Source organism: Arachis duranensis, chromosome 6 (assembly GCF_000817695.3).
Source record: "Arachis duranensis cultivar V14167 chromosome 6, aradu.V14167.gnm2.J7QH, whole genome shotgun sequence".
NCBI lineage: Eukaryota > Viridiplantae > Streptophyta > Magnoliopsida > Fabales > Fabaceae > Arachis > Arachis duranensis.
This window is the reverse complement of record NC_029777.3, coordinates 81,168,453-81,181,598: the sequence shown is the minus strand read 5'-3', so window position 1 is coordinate 81,181,598 and position 13,146 is coordinate 81,168,453. Positions and strand designations below refer to the sequence as shown.

The window sequence follows — 13,146 nt, the reverse complement described above, 5'->3', positions numbered from 1 at the left end:
ATGAGTTTAGTTTTTAATGTATTTGATATTTAACATGTTTGGATTATTTCTATTGATATTACATGTTTATTGTACTTGTTAAATTTTTAAGATAAAAATTTGGTTTTTTTATGAATTTCAAAGTCATCGGGTATCCAATTACCCGAACCGAACCAATCTGTTCTTAATCGGGTTGGTTTGGTTCGGGTACATATAAAAAAAAACACAAATCTGAACCAAACCGAATCAATTATATTTTGATCGGTTTGGTTCTAATTTTACCATGAACTCGAACCAAACCAACTCGTGCTCATCCTTGCCTAGAGTCCCCCCAAGCAGCGCTCTTTGTAGGGGCAAAGCGTTGAAGCCAGGCCGTGAAGTCGGTCCCGCAAAGATTAATCTTTGGATTGTTCCTGAAAGGCTTCTGATTGATGAAGAAAGAGATGTCAAGGGCTTGATTGATTAATAAATCTTCTCTCTGAGCACTGGGGAAGAAAGGTAGCTTCTTGTTTGCCCTTTCCAGGGTTCCGACAGGCCCAAGGAAACAAAGAAGATCTCCACCCACTGTAAAAGGGATCAGGATTCTGTTATCATTGACTTGAAATTGAGGATCGTCAATGACTTCATCATTGACTTGATTTAATATATGAAGAGCTGGTGGAGCCGGTGGTTCCACTGCGGGGGCCTTTGGCCTTGTCTTGAGTAGCAGCATGAGATGATGAAGAAGCCATTACAAAATAGAGAAAAGTGAAGTTTGGGGATCGAAGAATAATGGTTGCGTAAAAGATGGATGCAAAAGGAATATAGAGAATAACAGTTCGAAAAAGTTTGACAAAAAATAGAAGTGTCGAATTTAAAGGGAATTTTATAGTAGCCATTATCGCAAATGGAACTCAAAGGAAAAAGAGGTAATTTCGCGAAGAAGACGAAGTGGTGGAGAGAGAGAAAGAGCGAGTCACGAAAAACGTGTCGAACGGGTCAGTATTAATGGGAAGTTAAATGGTAATTATTACTGACTCAGGAAATTAAAGTTTTGAATTTGGATTACTTGCTTTATCTTTCAAAAATGATTTTGAAGACAAACACATTAATCCAAGAGGGTGATTTGTTAATCGAAAAATATTTTCGATTAGGTGATGCTAATTCAAAGTATTGAAAAAATAATCAGAAGGGAAGTAGATGTTGAAAAAGGTGCACGTATAGGCATTAGTTGGGAGTTGCTTGTCATGGACTTTATTTGGATTCCTTCTTAAATCGAACGGGTCTGATCAAATAAAGTATTCGAATGAGAAATCGAATAATTGTTCGAATAAGAGATCGAACGATTACATAGGTGGAGAAGTTGAGGGCTTTTACCACGTGAGGAATTGATGGGTAACATTTCATTAGCAAAAGAGAGGGAACGGTTACCAAGCAGTGCGCATTCAAGACAGCACCATGTAATTGATAGTCGGTTACAAAAGTAGACTATAAATATTAGAAAGTTTTAGGGAATAAGGGTTGGAACTTTGCTTCAGAAATTACTCACATACTCATATCCCTAGAGACTTTCTGAGTCTGCTTCGAGTCAATTATCTGTAGGATTCTTTCCACATGTCTTTATCTTTTCAATTTAACTTTCTGTAAACTTTACCTTTTCAAGCAAATTTATGTTTCAAGTAATGATTTAACTTTTGAATGCAATTTACATTCCAGTACTTTTAATTTTCCTGTCAAAAGCCCTTTGACCCACTCGAAGTCATCTTTACTACTTTCTTTTAATTTCAACGCAATCTTTCCGATTTCAGTCAATTCACTTTTTCGAATTTACTGTTTTTAACTTATTTTATTCCGTTACAAGTGTTTACTTACTTGTTATTTCAATACTTGTCTAATCGAAGACACTTTGATGCACTTATAGAAAATTGGTACCTGTAAAAGAGGAGTTGGTTTCGCTCCCAAACCATTAAAATCAAACCACCATCGATTTACTACAAATCAACAAAATACCTATCTTCAAGAATAATACCAAAACGTTCCCCCCAAAAAAATAATACAAAAATCAAATTAATTTTATAATCAATTTTTTTGGCTTTTTTTTTCAAGACTAATTGACAAAGTAGAAATCCTCCGGAACGTGGCCGATAGAAGTCACATCCCAGGTTCGAATCCCAGCTATGACTGGGCAATGATGGAACTTTTAGGGTGTGTGTGGTTGGAGAAAATACAAGTGTATTTCCAGAAATTTTGAGATGGAAATATCTTATTCCCATATTTGGTTCAAGGTTTAAAAAATTATTCTTGGGTATGTTTTATTTTAAGGAATTCAATTACCACCAATTTAATTTCCATCTTCCCCATGGTTATCTTTAATTTCAATGGGAATAGAATGTGTATAACAATGTAAAAAGACTAAAATGCTCGTCACCTCTAATCCACTTTCTTTAGATTTTTCATTCATTTCACAAAAAACCAAACCCTAGTAGAGTAACTCCTCCATGAAAACGAAACCCTAGCCAGTTTTCCCCAAATTCATGGAGGCTCCACTGACGTCGGTGCCGCCTCGCCGCTGATCTGGATTCACACGACCACAGAGCTCCTTATTCTAGAAGGAAGATTCACTATCAACCGTTCGAGTTCGTGTTCATCATCACATCTCACCTCCGTTCGTATTCGCGTGTTCGTGCTCGTGCTATGGCCTCTCTGCTTCGTCTAAGCTCGGTTGCTTGCGCATCTCTCGCCTCCATCTCTGCTCGAGTTATGCTTCCTGTTTATGTCGTCTCCCTCGCCCCTCTCCCTCCTCGCCGGCGCCACTGTTATCCTAAACAGAAGACTGGTATCCTCTTCTTCGAGTTCATGTTCGCATTGCTTCTCTCTGCGAATTCTCTTTGAATTCTCTTCGAATCTATCATTAAGGTTGGATTTTTTTTATGCTTTCTACATCATATTACACTAATTTTCTGCAATAAACTGCTAATTTGATTGGTTATTTTTTATTTTTCTTGATTTCTTAGATGTCCTTTGTGATTATGTTGCATGCAAACAACATGTTTGATGATTTGCCTCAAATAAAGAGTTTAAGCTTGCTGTCATCGATTTTGATGAATTAATGAAAAGATATTAATCAATTTTTTAAACTTTGCAATGTAAGTAGTTTCCATTATGAAACAAAATATTCTAGTTGGATGAGAATGAAGTTTAGTACAGAGTAAATAAATACAGGAATTTCACCCATTTTGTCATACTCCACTGACCCAACTAGTCAATACAATAGAGAAAGAATTTTACTAGTAGGTCTAAATTTCCAAATTTCACATTGATGTCTGTTACTGTTAGAGGGGGCATTGTAGCTGCTTGAATTTATGGCTAGTGAGACAAATGTATTTCCAAATTTCCAAATTTCACATTCAATTGTATTTCTGTATTATTATGTAGTTAGTGATATTACTGATATCCTGTTCTTGATAATGTGCAATCACTAATCCTTATATAAATTCAATTATTCATTTATGAATGTATATGCTTGACTATATATATTGGTATTCAGAGTTGTTGCTATTGATGAAAACAAAACCATGGAACTTATCAGATAATTTTATTATTGTTATTGGGATTGTAGTTGAGTGTGTGTTGGCAAATTCAGTTTGCAATTGTAGTTTTGAATTGCAATTTTAAACCATTTTCAAGTGCTTTTCTTAAATTGAGCTTAGTAGTTGATAGTATTGTATTAAGTTTTCCGATGTTGTTTCACATTGTAATATTTTTAATTTATTTTCTTTTAATTTTGTTGATCGTTCTTTTAGTATAAAGTTACTATGATTTTTTGAAAGAGCAAATGAGATGCCCTCTTCTGCTTTGTGGCTTTATGTTTCTTATACTAGATATTACAGATTCTTTGTTTGTGAATAAATTGATGACAACACTTATTTAATTATATACTCAAATTTTTCTTAGAATGTGTAAATCTAATTGTCTATTTTAGACCATCTTATGAATAGTCTTTTTTTTATAAAGTATAATCAGTTTGTTAGACTGGTAACTTGGATATAGCTTTTATAATTTCATTGCAGAAAATGATAAATTTTGATTTTTTTTATTTGTATGGTAGAAGAAATTTCAATGGCTTTTGAGCTTGCTTTTGTTTGAGTTTGCTTTTGATTCTTTTTGGTTTCATCACATGTCTCTGTCATAGGAGTGATTCTATTTAAATAATTAGAGGCCGTTGAGTTTATATAAACTTGAATTATTTAAACAAAAGCATTACTTTTCGTGAATTGCATATCTATATAAACGTGAATGGCAACATTTTGCATATCCGGTAAAACATTACTTGTTTTTTCCCTTTTTTTTATGATTTCATTTACTTCCATCTCTGAGCTATACATATGACTTTACTGCTATTTAAAGAGTTCCATTCTATTCATATTAATCATTTCTTAACAAAATAAATGTTTGAGCAAATAAAAAGCCACTTTATATATATTTTGAAGAAGTATGTTTTGTTTTATGAATATCAAGTATTCAAGTGATAATGTAGAAAAATTTAAAAGCCACTTTATATGTATTACTCTTGTGTACACATTATGTGTACACCTTCCATTTTTAAATTTGAAAGTGAAAGTTAAGAAGAGAGAAAAATTGCTTTAAGATGTTCACATAAGGTGTACAATAAAATAGTGCAAGTATCATTTGTTACTTGCTATATCATGACTAATGAGTACACTCTTCGAAAAATATGTAATGTTGGTTTGGCATTAGATATTTGGTTGAAATTCTAAATACTGGAGTTGATCTATCAAAATAAATTATCAAAATAATGTGTCCTTGAATTTGATCTATGTCCCTCTTGTGTTCACCGCAGAAAGTTATACTTTTAATGGGATACATATTTAATCTTCTTGATGATAGGGTTGCCTTCATTCTTCTTTAGATAGTTCTTAGATAGAACCATTTTAACTTCTACTACATATTAATAAAGGCAGAAAAATAAAATATAAAAAATTTTAACATAATAATAAGTCAAATTGAAATTCTGAAATCAAATTAAAGGAAAGTTAAGTGTTGAATGTATATCTCTATAGTCTGATTTTATTGCTTAGCTTTAAATTATGATTTATGCAATAAGCTAAATATTTCGAATAAATTTGAAGTATGGCTATTAATTTTATTTTTAAATGATAGAAAAAGTTTACATAGAATAAATAAATAGTTAAGTCTCTTAGCTAAATATTTTAATATTTTTTCGCAAAATGGATTCCAAACAAAAGATGAAAGTTATTACCTGCTTGATTTTACATTTCGAATTAATGAATGACCTTATGGTTTAGTTGTTAATGATTTGTTATGTTTTGATTATATTGCAATTGAAAAAAAAAGAAAAGAAAATGGAATTATAATTATAGTAGACAAATAATAAGAGATGTTAGTGTTGATAGGATTATTTATTTTAGTGATCTAGCATATATAGAAAATACAAGAATGGATAGATGTGTCTTTCATGCATTGTGTAATATGCTTAAAAGGGTTGGAAGGTTAGAACCAAGTAGGAATATAGGTGTGGAAGAAATGGTTGCCATGTTTTTACATATTATAGCACATGACGTCAAAATTAGAGTAATAAAGAGACAATTTGTGAGATCTGAAGAAACAATTAGTAGGCGATTTAATGATATATTGCTTGCTATTTTGAGATGTCATAATCTCTTACTGAAAAAACCTCAACCATTTAGTCAAGATAGAATGGATGAATGATGGAAATGGTTCAAGATAATTTATCTTGCTAATGTTATTAAACCTAATATGCTTGGTGTGCTTTAGAATTGAGTTAATTGACCTCATTTTTTGAATTTTAGAATTGTCTAAGAGTCTTAAATGGTACTCATATCAAAGTCAATGTCCTTGAGGCTAATAAGCCTAGATATCGAAACAGAAAAGGTGACATAACAACCAATGTGCTTGGAGTGGTTGCTCTTGATATGCAATTTATCTATGCACTAGCGGGTTGGGAGGGTTCAGCTGCGGATTCTAGGGTATTACGAGATGCACTATTTCGAAACGGGTTTAGTGTTCCCCAAGGTATTTTTATTGAGACTTTAGTATGTTATCAAAGTAACTATTTGATCTTTCATTAATTTTGTTCAATTTTATATGTCACACTAGGTCATTACTACTTATGTGATGCTGGATACATGAATTGTGAAGGATTTTTGACACCTTATAGATGACAAAAATATCATTTGAGTAAGTTTAATCCACCTAATCAACCCAGTATAGCTTAAGAGTTTTTTAATATGAAACACTCACAAGCTAGAAATGTCATTGAAAGGGCATTTGGAGTATTGAAAGCAAGATGGAGAATTTTAAGGGGAAGATCATTTTATCATGTTAAGACTCAAGGAAGAATTATAACTGCTTGTTGCATTTTGCATAATCATATTAGAAGAGTGATGGTTGTGGATCCTATTGATGAGATAGAAGATCAAAATATACTTGGAGTAGATGGTGAGACGATCCACCATATTAAGACGAGTGATGTTTGGGGTAGATGAAGAGATCAACTTACACAAAAAATGTGGAACCAATGGAGGAGAAGACATAACGCTCGATAATTGTAATCATTTTTCTATGTGTGAGGCTATCTATCATAACATTGATTTTATTTTGTTGATGTGTTTGTATTCTTGTATAAGAGTTGTGCATGTATACTTATTAGTGCAAGTAATTTTTTACTTTTGAGACTTCTTTGTAACTTCTATTTGGTTCATAGTAATTCTTTTTTAGTAAATTTAATTGTGATAATGTTAATTTTAATTAAAGATATTTGTTATTAGGGGTATTTTAGTAAATTTGAAAAGATTAGAATCGACAATAATTTTAATTAAACATATTTTTATTAAGGGTATTTTAGTAAATTTTTTATTAGAAGTATTTTTGTAAATTCAAAATGTAAAAAAGTAATCATTTTAATTAAGCATATTGTTATTAAGTGAAATTTAGAATCAATAATAATTTAACTAAAGATATTTGATATTAGGGTATTTTAGTAAATTTAAAAAAATTAAAATCAGTAATAATTTAGTTAAACATATTTGATATTAGGGATATTTAAGTAAATTTAAAAAAAATTAGAATCAATAATAATAGGAATATTATGAATATGTTAGTAATAATTATTTTAATAATTATTATTTGATATTAGAAATATTTTAATAATTTAAAAAAATTTAGAATTAATAATAATTTTAGTTAAATATATTTGATATTGGGGATATTTAAGTAAATTTTAAAAAAATAGAATCAATAATAATTTTATTTGAACATTAAGGATATTTTAGAATCAATAATAATTTTATTTGAACATATTTAATATTAAGGATATTTTAGTAAATTTTAAAAAATTAGAATTAATAAACAATTTAGCTAAAAATATTTGATATTAGGAGTATTTTAGTAAATTTAAAAAAAAATTAGAATCAATAATAATTTTAGCTAAACATATTTATTATTAGGGGTATTTTAGTAAATTTATTATTAGAGATATTTTGTAAATTAAAAAAAATTAATGTAAAAAAATAATAATATTTAACTAGCTTTATATTTAATTTTTAGTCATTAATATTTTAATTTGAATGAATAAGGATAATTTTGACATATTAGATAATATGACTAAAAAATTTAAACTCAACCAAACAAAAATTTATTCATTTCTAAAATTATTACATAACATTGGGTATGTCTAAAACGAGCACAATAATTATGTGCTTGTTGGATGCGCCACATTTATATAGACCATTAGATTTGATTAGATGACAATCAAAGGCTAATATGAAAGAAGAAGGGATTGTCTAAAACGAGCTCAACCATTATGTGCTTATTGAATGAGCCACATTTATATAGACCATTAGATTTTATTAGATGAAAATCAAAGGCTAATATAAAACAAGAGCATTGATAGACTCTAATAAATATAGAATATCCTAATACATAAATAAATACTTTAAATAGCAATACTTTAATACACAATACTTTAAATGGCAACAAAATCTTTTATTCTTAAATAACTAAATATAAAATATATAAATATAAAATATATGAGTATTTTTTATTTAATAAAATTAATTATTATGCAAAAGTTTTTTATAATATTAAAAAATTATATTAAAATAATATTTTTAACTACAATATAAAAAAATGAAATAATTAAATTTAAAATCAACCTATATAAATATTAATAAAAATTTTTGTAATAAAAAAGAGTACTTAACTTATCAATTTTTATATATTATTTTTAAGTTAATAAATAAATAAATATTAATTTTTATTATAATAGTAAAAAATTCTAATATACTAAAATAGAGTACTATAATAATAAGGATTCACTTGAGCTGCACCATTTCGCGTGCAGTATCACTGGGTTAGGGAACCAATTTGTCGATGTCCCTGATATGCCAATTCGCTGACGCCAGTCATTAGATGGACTCCATTTCGTGGACGCCGTTCCTGACGTACTTTCTACTGCTGTCTACTCCATTTTGTAGACGTCGGGCCTGTAATGGAGTGAAACTCTATTTCACATGCGCCATCCATAAATTGGCCATGCATATTTTTGGAAGAATTTTGTTTGATGCGCATTTTGGTAATTAATATTTTTTCTTATTTATTTTTATAAAAAAAGCCCAAGTAATGTCTAAATTAAAGTTTTGGTGCAGTTTGGCATACTTGTGAACACAATTTAAACTCAAGCTCCCTTCACGAACTCAATATTTGCGTGGCAAGGAGGGACTAACAGACTAGTAGATAAAGCCAAATGAGAATTGAAAAGGCAAAGAAAGATAATTGAAGAAATTGAGCGAAAAAGAGTGATGTGATGTATAAGAAACTGAAGAAATAGAATTTTACTGCAAATGACAAAACTAACTAGTTTGTTATAACAGATTGTTATTTATAGAAGTGAATTTACATAGCAGGTGTGGTGTGTTTAGGGGTGGCAGGCGGGGAAGTCCGCCCCACCCCGCCAGAAGCCCGCTCCGCCCTGCCTAGTGAAGCAGTCCCAAAATCCTAGCCCGTCCCGCCTAACGGCGGGCTGGCGGGCCAGCGGGCCAAGCCCCAAATAATCTCTTTTTTTTTTACTTTTAACTATTAAATAATATATATAAAGGCATAAAAAAATCTCTCCTATTTTTTACTTTTAACTATTATAATTTCTAAAAGTTATAAACAAATTATAATTTTTATATTCACAAATATTAAAGTCTTTGTAATTATAAATATCTAATAAATATAAATATAAACTAAGTTTTCATCCAAAACATAATTATAAATATTGTCTCTAAAACAAAATAAATATAATCCAAAACACACAATTTTCATCTTCATTCTCTTGTAAGTTAGGTTGGGGGAAGTTGGATTTTGGCAAAAAAAAAATTGTATACCCCCTTGCCAAAAAAATTAATCCCAGTGGCGAAGCCTGCCCCGCCCCGCCAAAGCCCGCGGTTTAAGCGGTGCGGGTTAGGCTAGCTCTTGCTCTTTGACGGTCCCAATTTTCCATCCCGGCCCACCTTTTTTGGCGGGTTATGTGGGTCAGCCCGATGGATTTAGGTCTGTTTGCCACCAAATGAGTAGTGTTGAGTTTGAAAACTGAAATAATGATCAAACATGATTAAAATTTAAATTAGGAAATATATTAAAGGTTTAAATCATTTCCAATTCCTTGTTTGATGTTGCTGTTAGTGTGTAGGAAAGAAAATTAATTTCCTATTGGGCCAGTCAATACAAGCCCGTTTTGGTTGCCAAATAAATTTAGCCCAACAATAATTACTTACTTCAAGTGGTTAAACAATTAAAAGGGAAAGAATCTCAAATTGGCCCAAAGCCTTCATAACCCATTTGGTGATCACAAAAACCAAAGGGTTTCAATTTGAAAAAGTCTTTATATCTTGGTAATTGGAACTAGGAATTCAATTAAGTTTAATTTCTTTTATAGCTTCCACCGAAAGCTTTTCTTTTATCTCTCTTCTCTCTCATGCTTCGGTCACATCAATCTTTCAAAGAAGCAGAAAGAAAAAGAAAAATGGAAGGCACAAAGGCTAAATTTTAAAGAAAGGCAAAATGTTCTTTTGCCATATCAAAGCAAGAAAAAAGGTTCGGTCTAGTGAGCTAGGATCTCTAAGTCAAAGCTTAACAAAAGTTTGTTTCCTCATTTGTACATCGCCGAGGATCAAGAAAAAAAGCTCCAAGGTCTCATGCATGGAAGAAAAACCATGGAGAACGTGAAGCCACCTTTGGTCAGAGCTTCATCAATGGTAAGAATCAATTCTTGGGGCCAAAGCCAAGATCAATGGTCAAGATTGAAGAAGATGAATGAAAAAGGATGAGAGAGGTACATGCAAGCAGTTTTGGGTTTCCTCTCTCTCTCCTCTATTCAAGCCGCTACTACTCTAAGGTTGGAAAAGAAGTTGTTGGGTTAGTTGAACCAGTTTCAACCTTCGAAGCTTCACCCTTCTATATTAAGGGTGAGCGACCAAGGGTTGAGATCAAAGAGAGTAAGTGAAGAGCACAGAGTTCTCATAGATTCCTAAGCTTTTTGAGTTCTTCTCCTTCAATGGTGTTCATTTTGTTTTCTTTTTCTTATTTTTGTCTGTCTGAGTCTCATGAAAAAAAGGCAAAGATGGTGAGGTTTGTAAGAAAAAGCCAGTGAGAGGTAAAAGGCAGTGATCAAAATTAGAGAAAAAGCCATGGATGTCTCAGAGTTTCTTTGTACATCTTTCTGTTTTGTTTCATGATCCTGTGGGGATTCCTTTGCAAGTTAGGTTAGCACTTTGCTGTTGAAAGCTAGATTGAGGTCTAGTCAAATTTAGATTGGGGTAGAATCTGGATTTGTCCCAAATAGGAATGGGTAGTTTCTAGGGAGAAATTGGTGTCTGTAATATTGTAAAAACATAGTAAAATTCTATCATTGTTGTGATGGAGACTGGATTTAGGCTACATTGTACCTAGTAGTTGAACCAAGACATATCTAGTGTTATTTCTTCTCCTCTACTCCTTTCTCTGTTTCTGTTAATCAGGAGACGAATTCTGTCACTATCTAAAGTATTGTGTATTAAAGTATTATCATTTAAAGTATTTATTTATGTACTAGGATATTCTGTATTTATTAGAGTCTATCAATATTTTTTTTATACTAGCTTTTGATTTTCATCTAATCAAATCTAATAATCTATATAAATATAGCGCATTCAATAAACACATAATTGTTATGTTTGTTTTAGACATATCCCATAACATTCCAAGATATTAAATTTTATAACCAAATATAAATATTTTATATTCTAAATAATGTTATTTCTAGACATTATATTCTTAGGAATAGAAATGACATTCTTAATAATAAAATTTAATCTGAGTATGCGAGCGTGTATGACCGGGAAAAAAAAAAATCCTCCGGAACTTATTTTCCATTTCACTCGATTTTATTCGATTTTCCACTGCACTAACGAAAAGTCGAAAAGCGTTGGTTCTCAGTTTTCCCCTTCTTAGCGTACATAACAAACAGCCAGCAACTGAAGCAGAAATCGCAGCTCAAAACCCCAAAAGAAAGAAAAAAAAATGGAGGAGGAGAGCACGCTGCATCTCGAACTGCACAAGTTATCTTGCGTCAACTCCGATGAAACCATGGACACCATTCTCCGAAGCATCTGGAACACCCGCATAACTGGTCTCCGTGGCGCCGATAAGTCAAAATTGCGGTCACTCCTTCACCTCTCTTCTCCCTCACAACTCGACCCTGTAATGTTTACAATTCCAACTCTCTCATTCTTCAATTTGTTTATTTATATGCATTTTTTCTTTCAAAGGTTTAATCTTCCTCCCTCTTTATTTGCTTCCGTGGGATTGTTTCCAGTGGTTTTTGTTTCGAATGGGACCGAAAGAAAGTGAAGATGTTTCAAAGAGTGTTTGCGGTCCAATCACCTTGAATGTAGAAATTAGTTCACTCAGCTCAAAACAGATTTGTTAGAACGAAATTGATTATGGATGGTCGTGGTTTATTATATGTAAAAGAAGATTTTTTCTTTGTGAAAAGATTCACCACTTTTTTGTTATTTTGATGTGTGTATTGGACACTGGTTCAGCTGTTTCTTTGATTTTGGACTTGCTTCTTAGGCACTTGGAACCATTTTGTTTTGCAGTTTGGGAACTAGTTTATGAGGCAATAACTGAACTATGTTTTGTTTTGCTTACTTCTATTTGGTTCTCTTTATTTCTCAAGCAAAAGGAAGCAACTCAAGTCGTGTAAAGGTGTTATTCAAATTGTGTGTTTTTTCTTCTGAAGTTGATATGTTTTGCTACTCAATGTTGTCATGAGTTGTTGAAATATGAGTGATTATGTTGGAGTTTGTGTAGTATGTTCTGATGGTGAGTTGGTCATGATAGGTCTTGGCATGCCTTCGCTCGCTTGTCCGAAAATGCGCTTATCAAAACTTTGCCAGCAATGAGCTTGTGAAATTGTTTCCTCCTGATCTTCCACTAGACTTACAAAGCATTCTCCTATTGTCCCTCCAAAAGAACCAAGAACAGTGGAGGGAAGATATAGCCCGAGAACAGGTGAGCCAACACTTTCGTGCTTACTAAATACTAACACTCGAATGAGTGGGATGTTCAACACAGCTTCATCATAACCTCAGTTTTTAGGGTGTGCAAACTGAGGTTATCCACAAAAATCATGTTTTAAAAACTTGTTTGAACTTGATTGTGTCCGAAACCGTGGTTTTGACTTTTGAATGGAAGAGAAATTGTGTTTCTCATTGTTCAAACCATGGATTGGGAATTATAATCCACATTGCTATCAGTAATTCTTTTAAAATGCTCTTAAGAGAATTGCAGGCTTGCATTTTTGCTTTGGTGTAGGATAGATAAACTCTACAATACAGCTCCTTCTAGTTGATAAACAGCAACATAGGAGGAAAGACACTCATATACATACATACACACACACATCTATATATATATATATCTTTTGCTTTCACATTTTCAGGATTTCTCTCCGAGGACAAGTGTTTCCTATCAAGTAAGAGCAAATGTCCCTCCATCTTTTACTTCACTGCCGTCTTCTGAGATGCAGATGTCACCATCTCTGTGGCCACGCCAAGATGATTCTATTGCCCAACTGAACCACAATGATTTTGGGATTTC

The 13,146-nt window shown here is 31.9% G+C and overlaps 1 protein-coding gene across 1 annotated transcript in view; it reads left to right on the top strand.

Moving 5' to 3' along the window:
* Positions 1 to 11,381: 11,381 nt before the first annotated feature.
* LOC107494174 (uncharacterized) overlaps positions 11,382 to 13,146 on the top strand; it is a gene marked incomplete in the record, with an annotated part of 11,254 nt that continues 9,489 nt past the window's right edge. Inside the window, 3 exon segments of the mRNA XM_021124860.2 lie at positions 11,382 to 11,742; positions 12,388 to 12,558; positions 12,989 to 13,146. Of these exon segments, the coding sequence (XP_020980519.1) occupies positions 11,563 to 11,742; positions 12,388 to 12,558; positions 12,989 to 13,146 (509 nt within the window).